This window comes from Schistocerca cancellata, chromosome 5 (genome assembly GCF_023864275.1).
Source record: "Schistocerca cancellata isolate TAMUIC-IGC-003103 chromosome 5, iqSchCanc2.1, whole genome shotgun sequence".
NCBI lineage: Eukaryota > Metazoa > Arthropoda > Insecta > Orthoptera > Acrididae > Schistocerca > Schistocerca cancellata.
Window position 1 is genome coordinate 661,343,751 of NC_064630.1, and position 19,247 is coordinate 661,362,997.

At 45.7% G+C, this 19,247-nt stretch overlaps 1 protein-coding gene across 1 annotated transcript in view; it reads right to left on the reverse strand.

The window, feature by feature from the left end:
* The window catches only part of LOC126187882 (synaptic vesicle glycoprotein 2C-like), a 163,064-nt gene that overhangs the window by 58,561 nt on the left and 85,256 nt on the right, over positions 1-19,247 (reverse strand). The window contains exons 5-6 of the mRNA XM_049929219.1: positions 13,326-13,447; positions 4,365-4,606 (exon numbers count right to left, since the gene is read on the reverse strand). Coding sequence (XP_049785176.1) covers positions 4,365-4,606; positions 13,326-13,447 — 364 coding nt within the window. The remainder of the gene's footprint in view (positions 1-4,364; positions 4,607-13,325; positions 13,448-19,247) is intronic.

Consider the following 19,247-nt stretch of genomic DNA (forward strand, 5'->3'; position numbering starts at 1 on the left):
AGAGGTAATCATGAGAAAAATATTGGATAACTAACGAAACGGTAACATTCTACCGGATGGAATGTGGAATGATAGAATATTGGACGTGGTAGTAAAGTTAGAAAACCTGTGAAGAAAAAGGCTTAATCTTAATATTTGGGGTTAGTGAAATCATATAGAAAGCAGATTAAGATTTCAGATCAGACAGGGTAATAACACCACAAGTAGAAATTCTGTATAACGGGTATATAATTCGCAATCAATAGGAAGGCGGAGAGTGTGATAGGTTTATTCTTATCAAACCAACGCTAACAACAAAAATAGTGCAGGTATACACTCCGACATCACAAGCACAAGATAAAGAGACTGTTTCCTGTCACATTTTGTTTTACGTTGCGCTATGTAATTTTGAGGCATCTTGTCTCTAGTGCTGGCCGAGCCTCGCTGCGGAACTACTCGCGACGTCTAGTTTCCTTGCTGGTTCAAATGGTTCAAATGGCTCTAAGCACATGGGACTCAACATCTGAGGTCATCAGTCCCCGAGAACTTAGAACTACTTAAATCTAACTAACCTAAGGACATCACACACAGCAATGCCCGAGGCAGGATTCCAACCTGCGACCGTAGCGGTCGAGCGGTTCCAGACTGAAGCGCCTAGAACCGCTCGGCCTCACCGGCCGGCGTTTCCTTGTTGTTTACGTGTGACACTTATTCCTGGCAGGCGTAGCTGCGTCTACGTTTTTCTTATTGTTTTTAGTATTGACAGATGTAATCTTATGATTATGTGTCTTTATTCTGTATTAGTTTTATTCTGTGGCATGGCCAACGTTTGGCCCTCAAAACAATTTAATTTTTGTAAGTATCACGATTTTCCTTATTATGAAGTCGTTAGATTGACGAAGTATTTCAGTGTTTAATATATGTTTGTATGGGTTAATTTACAGCCCTGAAGAAGATACCATTATTGGCATCGAAACCTAGGTAAATTTAAAAAAAAAATTACCTTACAACTGAAGGCTGAATTTCTTATTGTCTGAAAGATAGATGAATCTGTTGCACAACTTTTATGTTTAAAATGCCAGGTGATCAAAAAGTCAATATACATTTGAAAACTGAATAAATCACGGAATAATGTAGATAGAGAGATAGAAATTGACACACATGCTTAGAATGACATGGGGTTTTATTAGAACCAAAAAATATAAAAGTTCAAAAAATGTCCGACAGTTGGGGCTTCATCTGATCAGAATAGCAATAATTAACATAGTGAAGTAAGACAAAGCAAAGATGATGTTCTTTACAGGAAATGCTCAATATGTCCACCATCATTCCTCAACAATAGCTGTAGTCGAGGAATAACGTTTTGAACAGTACCGTAAAGCATGTCCCGAGTTATGGTGAGGCATTGGCGTCGGATGTTGTCTTTGAGCATCCCTAGAGATGTCGGTCGATCACGATACACTTGCGACTTCAGGTGACCCCAAAGCCAATAATCGCACGGACTGAGGTCTGGGGACTTGGGAGGCCAAGCATGACGAAAGTGGCTGCTGAGCACACGATCATCACCGAACGACGCACGCAAGAGATCTTTCACGCGTCTAGCAATATGGGGTGGAACGCTATCCTGCATAAACATCGTACGTTCCAGCAGGTGTTTATCAGCCAGGATGGGGATGATGCGATTCTGTAACACATCGGCGTACCTCTCACCCGTCACAGTAGCAGTTACAAAACCAGAATCACGCATTTCCTCGAAGAAAAAAGGTCCGATAGCGGTAGATGTGGTAAATCCAACCCATACTGTGACTTTCTCGTCGTGCAATGGAGTTTCCACGATAGTTCTAGGATTTTCGGTAGCCCAAATTCTGCAGTTGTGGGCGTTGACCGACCCTTGGAGCATGAAATGAGCTTCGTCGGTCCACAATACGTTACTCAACCAATCGTCATCTTCCGCCATATTTTGAAATGCCCACTCCGCAAATGCCCTCCGCTTCACTAAATCGCCGGGTAACAGTTCATGATGCCGATGGATTTTGTACGGATAGCATCGGAGGGTACGCCTATGTGCCAACCAAACAGTAACGTATGGAATGCCGGTGCGACGTGCGACTGCACGAGTGCTGACTTCCCCGTGCATAGACAAACCCGCTACAGTCTCCATTTCTTCCTGAACTGTCGCAGCAGCATTGCACTTTGTGCTCGGTCGGCCACTACGGGGTCTATCGTCTAAACAACCCGTGGCTTTGGGCTTCGAAATCATTCTCGCCGCAGCTTCATTTGTCAACGGCCCTTTACCCGTTCGAATCCTCTTCCTATGGCGATAGGATCGTAACGCTGAACTAGCACATTTCCCATTCTGATGATACGGCTTCACTAAAAGCGCCTTTTCAGGTAACGTCAACTGCTGGCACATCTGATTCTCTCTCTCATTACAGCTCCTTTTTATACACGATTGTCATGCGCAGTCACTGATGTTTTGTTGTCCGGCGCCATTTGTCGGACATTCTGTGAGCTTGGTTTTTTTTTTTCTTCTAATAAAACCCCATGTCATTCCAAGCATGTGTGTCAATTTTTACCTATCTACATTATTACGTGGTTCATTAAGTTTTCAAATTTATACTGACTTTTTGATCACCCGGTACATCAAGTCTGTTCTAATATTCTGGTGTCTACATGATTTTAGGTAACTTGGACCTCTCATTTAAATTACTATACTGTATTTTACAAAAACAGACATAACGTCTTATGGGATAACAGCAATCAGTGATTTTATAATGTTACTTAAAATCCGTCTTGAATGCAAATTTTTTTTTTTTATCATATGACCGGTTTCGGTTCATTCAGAACCATCTTCAGATCTGTAAAAATAATAATACTAATTTACTATTTCACGGAAGCAAATCTTTTTCATCCTATCTAATCAACATCAAATGTACCAGAACGTACCTGATATTTCAGTTACAGGAGTAACCCGTCCAAATCCAGCAACTTTCACATGCTACGTCACATAAAATTGGTTGGCAGAGTGCACGTCATTTATATTAACTATAACACTATTACGGACAGGTGGCGTCTGGTACATTTGTAACATTCCACTTGCACATACTGTTTTCAGTAGATCTTTTTTATATTAAAAATATTTAATTAAAATATGTAGATGTCAAAGTTAAAATCTGTACTTGTCAGGATTAAAAAACAGTAAAATTATCATTTTTATACGATCTAAAAAGCATTGGGCGATTTATATATCTATGGTGCTGGTGTGAACTTGTTTTGCCGGCCGCGGTGGTCTAGCGGTTCTGGCGCTGCAGTCCGAAACCGCGAGACTGCTACGGTCGCAGGTTCGAATCCTGCCTCGGGCATGGGTGTGCGTGATGTCCTTAGGTTAGTTAGGTTTAAGTAGTTCTAAGTTCTAGGGGACTTATGACCTAAGATGTTGAGTCCCATAGTGCTCAGAGCCATTTGAACCATTTTTTTGAACTTGTTTTCCTCTACGGTCTGCTTCCGTGGTTCCCGCCATTTCGGTGTTGTGCCGCGGTCCGATGGACATCAGACGACTGAGCGGACCGCGGCACAACACCGAAATGGCGGGAACCACGGAAGCAGACCGTAGAGGAAAACAAGTTCACACCAGCACCATAGATATATAAATCGCCCTATGCTTTTTAGATCGTATAAAAATGATAATTTTACTGTTTTTTAATCCTGACAAGTACAGATTTTAACTTTGACATCTACATATTTTAATTAAATATTTTTAATATAAAAAAGATCTACTGAATACAGTATGTGCAAGTGGAATGTAACAAATGTACCAGACGCCACCTGTCGGTAATAGTGTTATAATTAATATAAAAGACGTGCACTCTGCCAACCAATTTTATGTGACGTAGCATGTGAAAATTGCTGGATTTGGACGGGTTACTCCTGTAACTGAAATATCAGGTACGTTCTGGTACATTTGATGTTGATTAGATAGGATGAAAAAGATTTGCTTCCGTGAAATAGTAAATTAGTATAATTATTTTTACAGATCTGAAGATGGTTCTGAATGAACCGAAACCGGTCATATGAACAATAAAAAAAAAATTGCAATCAAGACGGATTTTAAGTAACATAATAATACTACACTGTACTAAAGTTACCATACTACAATTACCACACCATAATGTAACTGGCGAAGATCACTCAGTACAGCTTAGTTTTAGGGTACCAGTGTTCATGATTAAGTGGCACACATGTCACGCATACAACAGAAAATTTTCGGCTTTCTCCCTCACTACGATATGGTGGACTATGCAGACGCCAGGGGTCTGGAAGTGCAGTTCCGCTAGTCCATAGTATCCCACCCAGGTAGTACAGAGAGGTGTGGTTGTGTGACTCACCGGGTATGAGTCCGGGCTGCGGCCGGTGTTGAGCGCGTAGATCTTGCGGAAGACGGCGAGTGCCTCCCCGTTGCGGCCCTTGGACATGAGGAACTTGGGCGTCTCCGGGAAGAAAGACATGAGGGTGCCAGCTAGCAACGCGGGCAGCGAGCACGCCATGATGAACACGTTCCACGGCTTGAGCACCAGGCCGCTGCCCACCTCCAATTCCCACGTCTGCGTCAGCAGAGCCAGCGCGAACGCTGGGAAGATACACCGGCACTTCAAACGTTTAGACATTTAGATAATTACCACGATGTCATCAAAGACGGGGAACACGCTCGGATTGAGGAATAATGGAGAATGAAATTAGTCCTTGCCTTTTACACGGATTCCTCTTGCCATTAGCCTCAAGCGATTTAGGGAAACTTCGATAGGGAAAGGGAAGGTTGAAGTCTAGCAAATAGACATTCATTACTGATGCTGTACCTGTAGATTCTGTCGGAATGTTTTAAGGGTCGATGGCGTTGCTGGAAATGGATAAGAAAGACTAAGTGATGAACGTGGTTACAAAATCGTAACACCCCAAAGTACATGTACAAGCATAGAATGATTGGTAGAAACTGACGTTTACTGCTATTCTAGATTTGGAAAGATATCTTTCGGCAATGATAGCTCCAAACACTGTTTAATATGTTGAAGCTAGCGAAAGTTGATCAGCAACTTAAGAAACCGAACTCCATTTCGAGAGTGAAACTTCCTGACAGATTAAAACTGTGTGCCGGACAGAGACTCGAACTGGAGACCTTTGCCTTTCGCGGGCAAGTGCTCTATCAACTGAGCTACCCAAGCACGACTCACGGCCCGTCCTCACAGCTTCAATTCTGCCAGTACCTCGTCTCCTACCTTTCAAACTTCACGGAACCTCTTCTGCGAACCTTGCAGAACTAGCACTACTGGAAGAAAGGAGTTTAAATCTGTCAGGATGTTTCATATCAGCGCACACTCCACTGCAGAGTGAAAATCTCAGTCTGGATACATCCTCTAGGCTGTGGCTAAGCCACGTCTTCGCATTATCCTTTCTTCCAGCAGTGCTAGTTCTGCAAGGTTCCGCAGAAGAGCTTCTGTGAAGTTTGGAAGATAGGAGACGAGGTACTGGCGGAATTGAAGCTGTGAAGACGGGTCGTGAGTGATGGTTGGGTAGCTCAGTTGATAGAGCACTTGCCCGCGAAAGGCAAAGGCCCCGAGTTCGAGTCTCGATCCGGCATACAGTTTTAATCTGTCAGGAAGTTTCATATTAGCGCACACTCCGCTGCAGAGTGAAAACCTCATTCCAGTTAGAGAGTGATTGAAAAGAAAGTGATACCGTATTTAAGTTATTAATTGCACACTGACCCAGAAATGAAGAAAACAAAGAAGAAATTTCGGAAACGAATTAAAGTACAAACCTACACGGTTTTCAAAATTTTGGAAAAGCGTTTGACAGGGTGGATAGAGAAAGCCTGTGAAAAATTATGAAAAAACGTGGATCCTCAAGTCAGTTGATTAAATGAATCAAGGTTTTGTAAAATGGAACATATATTACGCTTGACATCCGCAGTTACGTAAGTAAAAGATTTTATTAAAGCTAGGCGTGATGGAAGAGTATACTTCATCGGATACTGTATTTAATATTTATGTAGATGGCATCTGAAAATTTAAAGAAAGAGAGCCAGAAGATATTCGTACAAAAAAATGATTACCGAGTGTTTAACAATGTTTTGACGATTTCAAATTTTGATGACAGGCAAAATAATCGCGAAACAAAGCTGGAAATTTTACACAAGGTACAACATTTATTCAAGTTCACTCATGAAATACTACACCGAACAAATTAAAATCGTTAGCAGCTACACGCTCGAAGCGTTTCATCCAGTTTTTGAATATATATTTCGTAACAGCCGGAGGAATTCCGGACATTTCATTGTGGAGTCGACCTTTTAACTGTTGCAAGCTTCTCGGCAGGCCAAAGTAAAGCCTCGCCTTCAAATAAACCCAGAGCCAAAAGACTAGCACAGTTAAATAAGACGAGTGAGATCTTTTCTCGGGAATCCGAATGGGTTTCCGAGAGGCGATTGACTTTCGATTCGATGTACTGGCAATTGTGCCTAAGTTTGTATCTCATTTCAATATTGTTCCACGAGCAGGTACTACATATCGCTTCTGTATCTCGAGATACTTACGAAAGGCACGTTGCACAAGCATAGCATATTCGTCGTAACGAAAATAGCGCTTCACCACGAACGCACTATTTTACTTTGATCAGTACGACATGATTACTGACCTTTTGCCATATACGGAATGAAACTTGACATTACACACTAGTAATAGACGGCTTTATTTCTAGAGCGCATTATTCATTTTTGAAATCGTCAAAAAATTGAGAAATACCCTGCACATCTGCGAGGTGCCGGGGCTAGCAGTGTATTTAACACTAAAGTATTCTAGAATCTAGGTATGTTAATGATGCTCTAACCCCCACCCCTATTCTAACTCCGGCTTTTGCTGTTGCACATGGATTAAAAAGAAACTCGAACTGACTGTAATGGACCCTGCAAGTGGAGTAGAAAAGAGTTTGGCACCTGCAATAATTTAATTTGATAAATAAGTTAAATAAAGGAAAGTTTCATTAACGTAGTGAGAAATGATAGGGTTGCTCTACCGATTAACAGAATGAAAGTTCTGTCCAAAATAACAATACGACTTATTATGACTAAACTCAAAATTATAATCAAAACACATGAAACATTTACAATGCATCAAATTGGCTCAAATTGGATACTCAAATAAATGCTGTGAAGGTGAAGTTGTCCCTAAACTAGATTGTGACATTTATGTGGAAGTGGTATGTGGAGCCAATTCCTTGCAACTCAAATCTTAAGAGAAACACACAGCCAACCCAACATTAATTGCTGCTACTGTAGTGAGAACTCAGACAATGAACACCCAAGACAGAACAACGTTAGAAAAGACGAACAGGCGCGCTATGCTGAGCTCTGATTATCACCTAGCAAAATTGCCTGCTTTGCCAGTGCTGCTGGCGTACATTACCAAGCTGTCTTCTTAACTGCAGGGTACGATCTGGCGTACCGGAGGCGATGGCTGGTTGCTTCGACGTCCCGTCGTGGTGATGATAATGTCGCGAGTATAGCCCGAAACAAATTATCCTGGTCTGGTTGTTCCAGACTAAAGACTTCCTAGCAATGCAAATGTGCCTCTGAGGGAGACGAAGAAGGCTCGCCACACAATCACTGACGGTACAGTGATTGATTTTAACAAGCGAAGTCACACAGTAACTCCGATACAGTCAACATTAGCCAAAACTGCTCAAGACATACAACATAGGCCGCTTGTACGCAGAACGCTCAATTCCCAACTGTAATCGGAAAGTTACGTTGAAGTTGAAACTTCAGCAGCTTCGTCAAACAGTTACAATTAAATAAAAGTATATTAGACGGCCAATGGAAGGCAGGCTGTCCAGAGCAGCGAGAGCTCAGTCTTGTAACCTACTCTGACCGAAAGGCGAGAGCCGACTCTCACAAGAGCACCCGTACAAGCCGAACACAGAACATTCCCGCCCCCACGACAGTGGTCGTGGTTAAACGTTCCAATCAGCAACTCGAAAACCAGCGGAAAATTCCACTCTATTGCCGAAGCACTGCCATTCCACCAATGGAGATTCTTGGCGCCAATTTCTGCGCCGATTTTGCTACGTCACGGAGCTATGCCCTGAGCAAGCCAATCACAGTTACGATTTTGCAGAAAACGCTGGAATTTGCCCGCCAAGACTGCCTGGGAACACAAGTCATTCCCACGCCTCGCTGGTAGCCCGCCAAGACGGTTTTCACTAAGTTTCTGCGAAGTAACGGAATCTCTATCCCAGCCGCCCCTTCCGGCGCATCTGGGCGTGTCGCTCCCGCTCTTATGAGAATATCGGCTTCTGGAAAGCATCCACTCGACTCCCTCACACCCATCGGCTTAACCCTTTCAAGCTCAGTGGAACTCGCCTGTCACCGGACCACCCGGCTGACGAGAGATGCTGCGTGGGAAGTCCGCGTGTGAAGGAATAGCAACTTTTCACCACATGCAATTAAAGAGGAAAATCGAATTACTCAGAGTAAGATAGAAATACGAGAGGGGCCTTCTGCCATCTCTCACATTAACAGATTATTATATCTTGATGGCACAGTATTAACTGCAAATTCTGAAGACGGACTACAAAAATCCATCCAGCTTTTAAATTTACTTCTGAGTATAATTTTAGAATAACAGGAAATAAAGGAATACAATGGTGTTCCATGGGGAACTTCTAGTAGGAAACAAAATTCTAACTGAAGATTCATTATGTTTTGGAAAACTTTCACTGCTTCAGTCATCTAGGGAACTGTATCACTTTTAAGGGGGGTGAGGATGTTGGTATTAAATTACGGAGATATCAGAACATATGTGACGCTACAAGCAGAACATAAAAGAATGCGAAGACAGACTAACATTAAATTCTGTATGGTGATGGATCTGCCTGTTCTACTATGCAGCAGCGAATCCTGTGTTGAAAACGAAAAAAAGAGTCTAGCCTTGTTCGCCTGTTGAAATGAAATTCTTTCGAGAATTCAGAGGTTGCACTAAGCTGGACAGAGTTCCTAATGAAAATGCACTATGTGATCAAAAGTATCCGGACACCACCAAACACATACGTTTTTCATATTAGGTGCATTGTGCTGCCACCTACTGCCGGGTACTCCATCTCAGTAGTCATTAGACATCGTGAGAGCAGAATGGAGGCTTCCGCGGAACTCACGGACTTCGAACAGGGTGATGTGATTGGGTGTCACTTGTGTCATACGTCTATACGCGAGGTTACCACACTCCTAAACATCCCTAGGTCCACTGTTTCCGATGTCATAGTGAAGTGCAAACGTGAAGGCACCCATTCAGCTCAAAAGAGTACAGGCCGACCTTGTCTGCTGAGTGACAGAGGCCGCTGACAGTTGAAGAGGGTCGTAATGTGTAATAGACACACATCTATCCCGATCATCATACAGGAATTTCAAACTACATCAGAATCCACTGAGAGTATTATGACACTTAGGCGGGAGGTGAGAAAACTTGGATTTCATGGTCAAGCGGCTGCTCATAAGCCACACATCACGCCGGTAAATGCCAAACGACGTCTCGCTTGGTGTAAGGAGCGTAAACATTGTACGAGTGAACGGTGGAAAAACGTTGTATGGAGTGACGAATCACGGTACACAATGTGGCGATCCGTTGGCAGGATGTGGGTATGGCGAATGCCAACTGAACGTCATCTGCCAGCATGTGTAGTGCCAACAGTAAAATTCGGAGGCGGTGGTGTTATGGTATGGACGTGTTTTTCATGGAGGGGGCTTGCACAGTTTGTTTCCCGTGGCACAATCACAGCACAGGCCTACATTGATGTTTTAAGCACCTTCTCGCTTCCCACTGTTAAAGAGCAATTCGGGGATGGAGGTTGCATCTTTTATCACGATCGAGCACCTATTCAAAATGCACGGACTTGTGGCGGAGTGGTTACACGAGAATAACAACCCTGTAATGAAATGGTCTGCACAGAGTCCTGCCCTGAATCCTATTGAACACCTTTGGGATTTTTTGGAACGCCAGGGCTCAATGACCGACATCGATACCTCTCCTCAGTGCAACATTCCGTGAAGAATGGGCTGCCAAGAAACCTTCCAGGACATGATAGAACGTATGCCTGAGAGAGTCGAAGCTGTCATTAAGGCTAAAGGTGGGCCAACTCCATATTGAATTCCAGCATTACCGATGGGGGGCGCCACGAACTTGTAAGTCATTTTCAGCCAGGTGTCCGAATACTTTTGATCACATAGTGCATTAGGCAAGAGCTGAATATTTTTGCAAAAAACACAAAACCGAAGGACAGAAGTTACCTTACCAAACAAATCTATAGGAAAGAAGGACCTTGGACAGCCAGTTACAGAACAGAACTCGAGCCAGAAGAGTTGGTAGTTCTAATCTGTGAAAGGTGGAAGAAGAAGAATTGAAGTGCAGCGAGAAGAAAGAAAAGTTTGATGTTTATAGGTGTCACTATAATTTATTCAGAGACGAGAAAAGACTTGGTTGACGTGAATGGAATAGATGCTCTTAAAAAGGTGCTATAATATGAAAATAAAAGAAAGTAAAAGTAGCGTAGTGGAGTGGAGTGGGGCGGTGTAAAAATCATAACGGCATACTCTGGCTTGACTACAGTAGTTACGTTTAGTTGTGTGTAGACTACGGTAGTTATACAGAGATGAAGGGGCTTGAAGGGAATAGATAAGCGGTGAGTGCCGCATCAAACCAGTCTTCGGCCCGAAAACTGCAGCAAAACATTTCTAATATCTACAATAAAAATACACTCCTGGAAATGGAAAAAAGAACACATTGACACCGGTGTGTCAGACCCACCATACTTGCTCCGGACACTGCGAGAGGGCTGTACAAGCAATGATCACACGCACGGCACAGCGGACACACCAGGAACCGCAGTGTTGGCCGTCGAATGGCGCTAGCTGCGCAGCATTTGTGCACCGCCGCCGTCAGTGTCAGCCAGTTTGCCGTGGCATACGGAGCTCCATCGCAGTCTTTACCACTGGTAGCATGCCGCGACAGCGTGGACGTGAGCCGTATGTGCAGTTGACGGACTTTGAGCGAGGGCGTATAGTGGGCATGCGGGAGGCCGGGTGGACGTACCGCCGAATTGCTCAACACGTGGGGCGTGAGGTCTCCACAGTACATCGATGTTGTCGCCAGTGGTCGGCGGAAGGTGCACGTGCCCGTCGACCTGGGACCGGACCGCAGCGACGCACGGATGCATGACAAGACCGTAAGATCCTACGCAGTGCCGTAGGGGACCGCACCGCCACTTCCCAGCAAATTAGGGACACTGTTGCTCCTGGGGTATCGGCGAGGACCATTCGCAACCGTCTCCATGAAGCTGGGCTACGGTCCCGCACACCGTTAGGCCGTCTTCCGCTCACGCCCCAACATCGTGCAGCCCGCCTCCAGTGGTGTCGCGACAGGCGTGAATGGAGGGACGAATGGAGACGTGTCGTCTTCAGCGATGAGAGTCGCTTCTGCCTTGGTGCCAGTGATGGTCGTATGCGTGTTTGGCGCCGTGCAGGTGAGCGCCACAATCAGGACTGCATACGACCGAGGCACACAGGGCCAACACCCGGCATCATGGTGTGGGGAGCGATCTCCTACACTGGCCGTACACCACTGGTGATCGTCGAGGGGACACAGAATAGTGCACGGTACATCCAAACCGTCATCGAACCCATCGTTCTACCATTCCTAGACCGGCAAGGGAACTTGCTGTTCCAACAGGACAATGCACGTCCGCATGTATCCCGTGCCACCCGACGTGCTCTAGAAGGTGTAAGTCAACTACCCTGGCCAGCAAGATCTCCGGATCTGTCCCCCATTGAGCATGTTTGGGACTGGATGAAGCGTCGTCTCACGCGGTCTGCACGTCCAGCACGAACGCTGGTCCAACTGAGGCGCCAGGTGGAAATGGCATGGCAAGCCGTTCCACAGGACTACATCCAGCATCTCTACGATCGTCTCCATGGGAGAATAGCAGCCTGCATTGCTGCGAAAGGTGGATATACACTGTACTAGTGCCGACATTGTGCATGCTCTGTTGCCTGTGTCTATGTGCCTGTGGTTCTGTCAGTGTGATCATGTGATGTATCTGACCCCAGGAATGTGTCAATAAAGTTTCCCCTTCCTGGGACAATGAATTCACGGTGTTCTTATTTCAATTTCCAGGAGTGTACTTAACCTATGGGACTTTGATACCTTACATAAACAGGATGAGGAATTTAAAACTGTTTTTGGAAATATCTAGAAAGCTACAAACTGGATTAAAAATTGGGTGTAATAAAAGTTGTACGTCTCGAAGGCTCGAAGGGCACATCCAGTGACATTAAACTCGATTCCGCTGCCCCATCCACAGGATTGTGGTAGATGGCGGTGTAATGGACAAATATAAAAAGTGCTTACAAACCGTTGATAATTAATAATATGTCAAGAAATACACATCGGATTAGTGCCCCGGAAGTTAAAATGGCTGTTATGCTAAAATGTTTAATGAGAAACCGGTTTTTTATAGCAAAAAGTGCATTAGTAATCAGCATCTTGCACGAGGTGCAGGAATTTCGCAAAGAATGGTTCTGCGCCTTCTGCATGAACACAAATTCTATCCACATCACTTATCATTCCTTTGAGAACTACATGGGAACGACTTTCGAAATCTCTTGTGCTATAACAGCTGCATACAACAACAACTAGCGGTCTATGATGAATATATTTCACAGATATTTTTGTCTGATGAACCAACTTTTACGAATTGTGGTCAACTACATCGGTATAATAATCATTATTGGTCAGTGGATAATCCTTATAGATTAAGGCGTTGAGCATCTTCTGCTAAAGAAATTATATCAATAATGTGGACAAGTAATGCATTATGTTCTGAGAATGAAGGGCTTTTCTTGCTATAAAACCGGTTTCTCATTAAATATTTTAGTATAACTGTTACATTACCATGGTTCGGCGGGTTTCAACTCATTTTGATTGTTATGGATTAGAGCGCCATCTATCAACCAAACGAAATAAATGTTGAATACGAAAGTTATAAGTTTTTTTTCCGAGGAATACGAATCCGAAATTAAATTTGGGGGGTTCCTATTTAAGATTTCAAAGTTCACCCCCTTCCGCCCCTCCAGGGGAGTCGAGTTAATTGTCACTGGATGACCCCTTCGAGGCGAACAAGTTTTATTACAATTTTTTTAAATACGAGTTGTAGTTCACCCTGTATTCTTATACAAAACTAGCTTTTGATTAGTTGAGAGATATCTGTTACTGGCTAAAGATTCAGGTAATCAAGGAGCGTCCACTCACAGGGGATGAGGTAGTTGGCTGTGGCGACTCCGATGCCGGTGAACATTATGCAGCGCGAGCGGTACTTGGTGCTGTGGAACTCCGCCAAGAACGACATCAGCATGGCGTACGGGCCGCACACCCTGCAGCCAAAACATAGAATACCGATCAAAGGGTTCTTACAAATTACCGAAAATGCATGTAAATTACAACATTAACTACATATCCTTGGAGGAAGCGGTATTCATGAATCCCAAGAAGTATTGCAGCCTTAAATCATTCTCAATTGTGTCAGCAGTAGAAACGAACATTTAAGAAAATGTTTACAATGAATACGATATGGAGCTGTTCAGTAAAGTCTCTCAAACTCTGAGATAAAATCAAATACGGGAGAGGTTCAGTAAGTTTTTATTACTGTCGTATGCATCAATTACAGTAATAGACATTTAGCAAAACAAAGAAATATACACTCCTGGAAATTGAAATAAGAACACCGTGAATTCATTGTCCCCGGAAGGGGAAACTTTATTGACACATACCTGGGGTCAGATACATCACATGATCACACTGACAGAACCACAGGCACATAGACACAGGCAACAGAGCATGCACAATGTCGGCACTAGTACAATGTATATCCACCTTTCGCAGCAATGCAGGCTGCTATTCTCCCATGGAGACGATCGTAGAGATGCTGGATGTAGTCCTGTGGAACGGCTTGCCATGCCATTTCCACCTGGCGCCTCAGTTGGACCAGCGTTCGTGCTGGACGTGCAGACCGCGTGAGACGACGCTTCATCCAGTCCCAAACATGCTCAATGGGGGACAGATCCGGAGATCTTGCTGGCCAGGGTAGTTGACTTACACCTTCTAGAGCACGTTGGGTGGCACGGGATACATGCGGACGTGCATTGTCCTGTTGGAACAGCAAGTTCCCTTGCCGGTCTAGGAATGGTAGAACGATGGGTTCGACGACGGTTTGGATGTACCGTGCACTATTCAGTGACCCCTCGACGATCACCAGTGGTGTACGGCCAGTGTAGGAGATCGCTCCCCCCACCATGATGCCGGGTGTTGGCCCTGTGTGCCTCGGTCGTATGCAGTCCTGATTGTGGCGCTCACCTGCACGGCGCCAAACACGCATACGACCATCATTGGCACCAAGGCAGAAGCGACTCTCATCGCTGAAGACGACACGTCTCCATTCGTCCCTCCATTCACGCCTGTCGCGACACCACTGGAGGCGGGCTGCACGATGTTGGGGCGTGAGCGGAAGACGGCCTAACGGTGTGCGGGACCGTAGCCCAGCTTCATGGAGACGGTTGCGAATGGTCCTCGCCGATACCCCAGAAGCAACAGTGTCCCTAATTTGCTGGGAAGTGGCGGTGCGGTCCCCTACGGCACTGCGTAGGATCCTACGGTCTTGGCGTGCATCCGTGCGTCGCTGCGGTCCGGTCCCAGGTCGACGGGCACGTGCACCTTCCGCCGACCACTGGCGACAACATCGATGTACTGTGGAGACCTCACGCCCCACGTGTTGAGCAATTCGGCGGTACGTCCACCCGGCCTCCCGCATGCCCACTATACGCCCTCGCTCAAAGTCCGTCAGCTGCACATGCGGTTCACGTCCACGCTGTCGCGGCATGCTACCAGTGTTAAAGACTGCGATGGAGCTCGGTATGCCACGGCAAACTGGCTGACACTGACGGCGGCGGTGCACAAATGCTGCGCAGCTAGCGCCATTCGACGGCCAACACCGCGGTTCCTGGTGTGTCCGCTGTGCCGTGCGTGTGATCATTGCTTGTACAGCCCTCTCGCAGTGTCCGGAGCAAGTATGGTGGGTCTGACACACCGGTGTCAATGTGTTCTTTTTTCCATTTCCAGGAGTGTATATAAAAATTAACATGTGAAATTATATATAGTACACAAGTTTTAAAACGGCTCATAATAGGTTGGTTGGTTGGTTCGGGGAAGGAGACCAGACAGCGAGGTCATCGGTCTCATCGGATTAGGGAAGGACGGGGAAGGAAGTCGGCCGTGCCCTTTGAAAGGAACCATCCCGGCATTTGCCTTGAGCGATTTAGGGAAATCACGGAAAACCTAAATAAGGATGGCCGGACACGGGATTGAACCGTCGTCCTCCCGAATGCGAGTCCAGTGTCTAACCACTGCGCCACCTCGCTCGGTGGGCTCATAATACACTCTGATGTTGGAACCGATCCAGCGGAGTGCCTCGTGGGATGCTTGATGGAGCTTCTGAATACCACCAGGGAATCGTCTGATTGGAAAGTCATTCACGATGTGGCTCATTGTTTGGGTGTCACGCGACAGTCACACACACTTCCACTTGAAAAGCCCCACTTGTGCATGTTATATTTGCACCTACTCTCTTCGGTCCGTTATCTGTTTAACTGCACCCACACCTCCCTTGGTTGGTGGAAGCCTGGAACTGTTGGATTGTCTACAAGCTCGTGGTTTCGGGTTCTTGTAGCTTGCCACTCACGTTCCTACTCTGCGTCCTGGTCGAATCTTGTGGATAGCATTTGGACTCCCATTTCATATGCTGGTCTTCTAGGTTTGAGGCGTTTCCTGGGCAGTGATAGCAAATCGTCATGGAGAAGGATCGAGTTGTTTTCAGAAACTTGCTGACAGAGGCTGTAAAGAGCAGCCTTTCGACGGAGGTCTGGTGGGCAGATGTTTGAAAGCACTGGTAGCCAGCAAGCAGGCGTAGACCGGACTGTACCACTAATTACTCTCACAACTGAGTTCAGTTGGACGTCTACTTTCGCTACATGGGTGCTTCGGAGCCAAACTACTGCACAGTATTCTGCTGCAGAGTATATCAGTGCAAGGGATGTTCCTCGGAGGACTGATGTGGTTGCTCCCCATGTACTGCCTGCCAGCTTTCTCACAAGGTTCACTCGTGTTTGTATCTTCTTGGCCAAGTTGGAAAGATGTTTTTTGTATTATATTAGAACAAATAAAACCTCGGTCACAAATATTAAGTCAAAATTGTAAGTACTGCACCTCTTTTCTGTCAGTGTAAACTTTAATTTTATTTGTGATTCTTGAGTTTCTCCCGGCGTATTTGATAATCAAAATATCCACGGGTTTACTGCCGGTCTACAGTGTCCAACGGGCACAATATTTCAAGGCTTTGATAGCTTCAGGTTGGATGAGTCAGATATCTCGGTGAGTTTTGACGTCGTTTCCTTATTTACGAGGGTACCTCTACGAGAGTTACTAGAATTGATTAGTCAGAAGTTTGACGAGAAGACCACTGAATTTTTTAGGCATGTCTTGACTTCCACGTATTTTCTTTTTAATGGAGAATACTACGAACAAACGGGGGGAGTCGCCATGGGTAGCCCACTCTCACCGGTGGTAGCGAATTTGTACATGGAGAACTTCGAGGAGGAAGCCCTGTCGTCATCCGAATGGAAACCTACTTGCTTTTTCCGTTACGTGGACGACACGTTCGTCATCTGGCCACATGGTATGAATAAACTCCTTGACTTCCTTACACATCTAAACTCCATATACCCCAACATCAAATTCACTATGGAGACTGAAACGGAGGGTAAATTACCTTTCCTTGACGTCTTGGTCAAGAGAAGGGCTGACGGCACCCTAGGTCATGGGGTGTATCGGAAGACAAGGCACAAAAAAATGGCTCTGAGCACTATGGGACTTAACATCTATGGTCATCAGTCCCCTAGAACTTAGAACTACTTAAACCTAACTAACCTAAGGACATCACACAACACCCAGCCATCACGAGGCAGAGAAAATCCCTGACCCCGCCGGGAATCGAACCCGGGAACCCGGGCGTGGGAGACAAGGCACACTGATCTGTATTTGCACGCAGACAGCTGCCACCACCCTTCACAGAGGAATGGGGTACTTCAAACTCTAGTACATAGGGCGCGCACTATCTCTGACGCAGAGAGTCTACCCCAGGAATTGGACCATCTGAGAACTGTATTCGAAAAAATGGGTACCCAGAGTGGGAGATTCAACGTACTCTCCGCCCAACCACTACAGCACAACCTGTGGAGATGGATGAAATCACGAGGGAGGAGGTAGGCACTGCGTTTATTCCATATACAGGCGCACTCTCGGGGAAAATCGCCCGCATTTTGAAGAAACACCGGGAGGGAACTGTGTTTTGTCCTCCGAATAAAACTCGTGCACTGGTGGGGAGCGCCAAAGATGACCTCGGTTTGAGGAAGGCCGGCTTGTACCACATTCCATGTCAATGTGACAAGTCGTATATTGGTCAGACGATGCGTACCGTCGAGGATCGATGCCATGAACACCAGAAGCTCACTCGACTGATGTATCCGAGCAAGTCGGCAGTCGCTGAACATTGTTTGTCGGGAAATCACGCTATGGAGTATGAACGCACGAGGATTCTGGTACAGACGTCGATATACTGGACACCGTTGTTAGAGAGGCCAACGTATAGTTGTGACGACCACGGCGGACAGAGTCATCACACCGACGTCATCTCAGACGCCGTCGCAATCTGTTCCACCGCGCGACCGTGGCGCGGGGCGCGGACAGCGGAGGGAGCGCGCCGCGGGCAGAGGGTATTTAAATCGGCCGCCGCCGCGACCGAACCCAGTTCCCTCTGAGCAGCCATAGCGTACGGATCTCCGTGCCGGTACGTTCACAGGAGCTCAGTCCGTCAGTTCACCTGATGATGGCGACATGTATGATCGCCGAAATATTGTGCCCGTTGGACACTGTAGACCGGCAGTACACCCGTGGATATTTTGATTTAATTTTATTAATATATTATATACCTAATATGTTTTACAACAGTTAGTTTAATTCTAAAGACGACGCTCATAGTAGCGTCGAAACCTGGTCAATTTTGACTTAATATTTATGACCGAGGGCTTATTTGTTCTAATAGAATTCTGACAAGGTCGTTGAACCTTAGCAGCTATGTTCAAAGTGTTTTTTGTGTGTCAAAGTTCTGTCCAGAGTGACTCCCAGGTATTTTGGGCTTCCGTTGTATCTGACTGTGGCAAGAGGGCCGAACTGTGGACTGATCTTTGCTGATGAAAGGTTCAATAAGTACCCACGTGCGAAAACAGAAGTAGTTGCCAATGCAGGTTGGTATTGGCGCCGTGTGCCTCAGTTTGCTACACGATTCTAAACCAAAAATTGGACAAGCGCTAGTAGTATTTGCGGTCTGAGGGTTCCATCAAACTTAATTACGTATATAGAAAGTTCATCCATCCCGGTAACTGAAAATCTTGACACTTTTTGCCTGTTATCGATATCGATATTGGCAACATATTGATCCCGGAAATCCCAAGACATTTGAGAATGTTTTATTTTTCAGTTTTAAGCTTAATTTTTTGCGTAATATCGTATTTGCTACTGTAATTACAGTAAGAAAGATGTCGTGACCGACGTATAAACTGACAATCGGGTAACAAATGACAGGAACATTTTCTGTGTGATATAACCACATAAAACAGCTGCGGAACAGCTCGGCAGCCAGTAGCCAGTCCCCCTTCCCCCCCCCCCCCCCCTGCGGGTCCGGGGTTAGAATAGGCCCGAGGTATTCCTGCCTGTCGTAAGAGGCGACTAAACGGAGTCCCTCCCACCTCAAGGGGGTAGTTTGCGCCTGCGTCCCGAGACGGACGGTTCCACGACTTATATTTGTGGTCATTTTGGTTTTTCGCTTATTCTGGTTACTTCCTTCCTTTGTTTGGTTCCTTTCCTTGTCCTTCTCCCTCTCACTGTCTTCCTTACTTTTTACCTTGCCTTCTCCTCCTTGCCTTCTACTCCTTGCCTTCTTCTCCTTTCCTTCTTCTTCTTGCCTTCTTGTCCACCCTCTGATCTCTGCCTCGGCGTTTGAGACAGTCTGTTCTTTCTCTCCCTCTCTCCCTCTTTTTTCCTCTTCTTCTTTCCTCACTGTGCGTG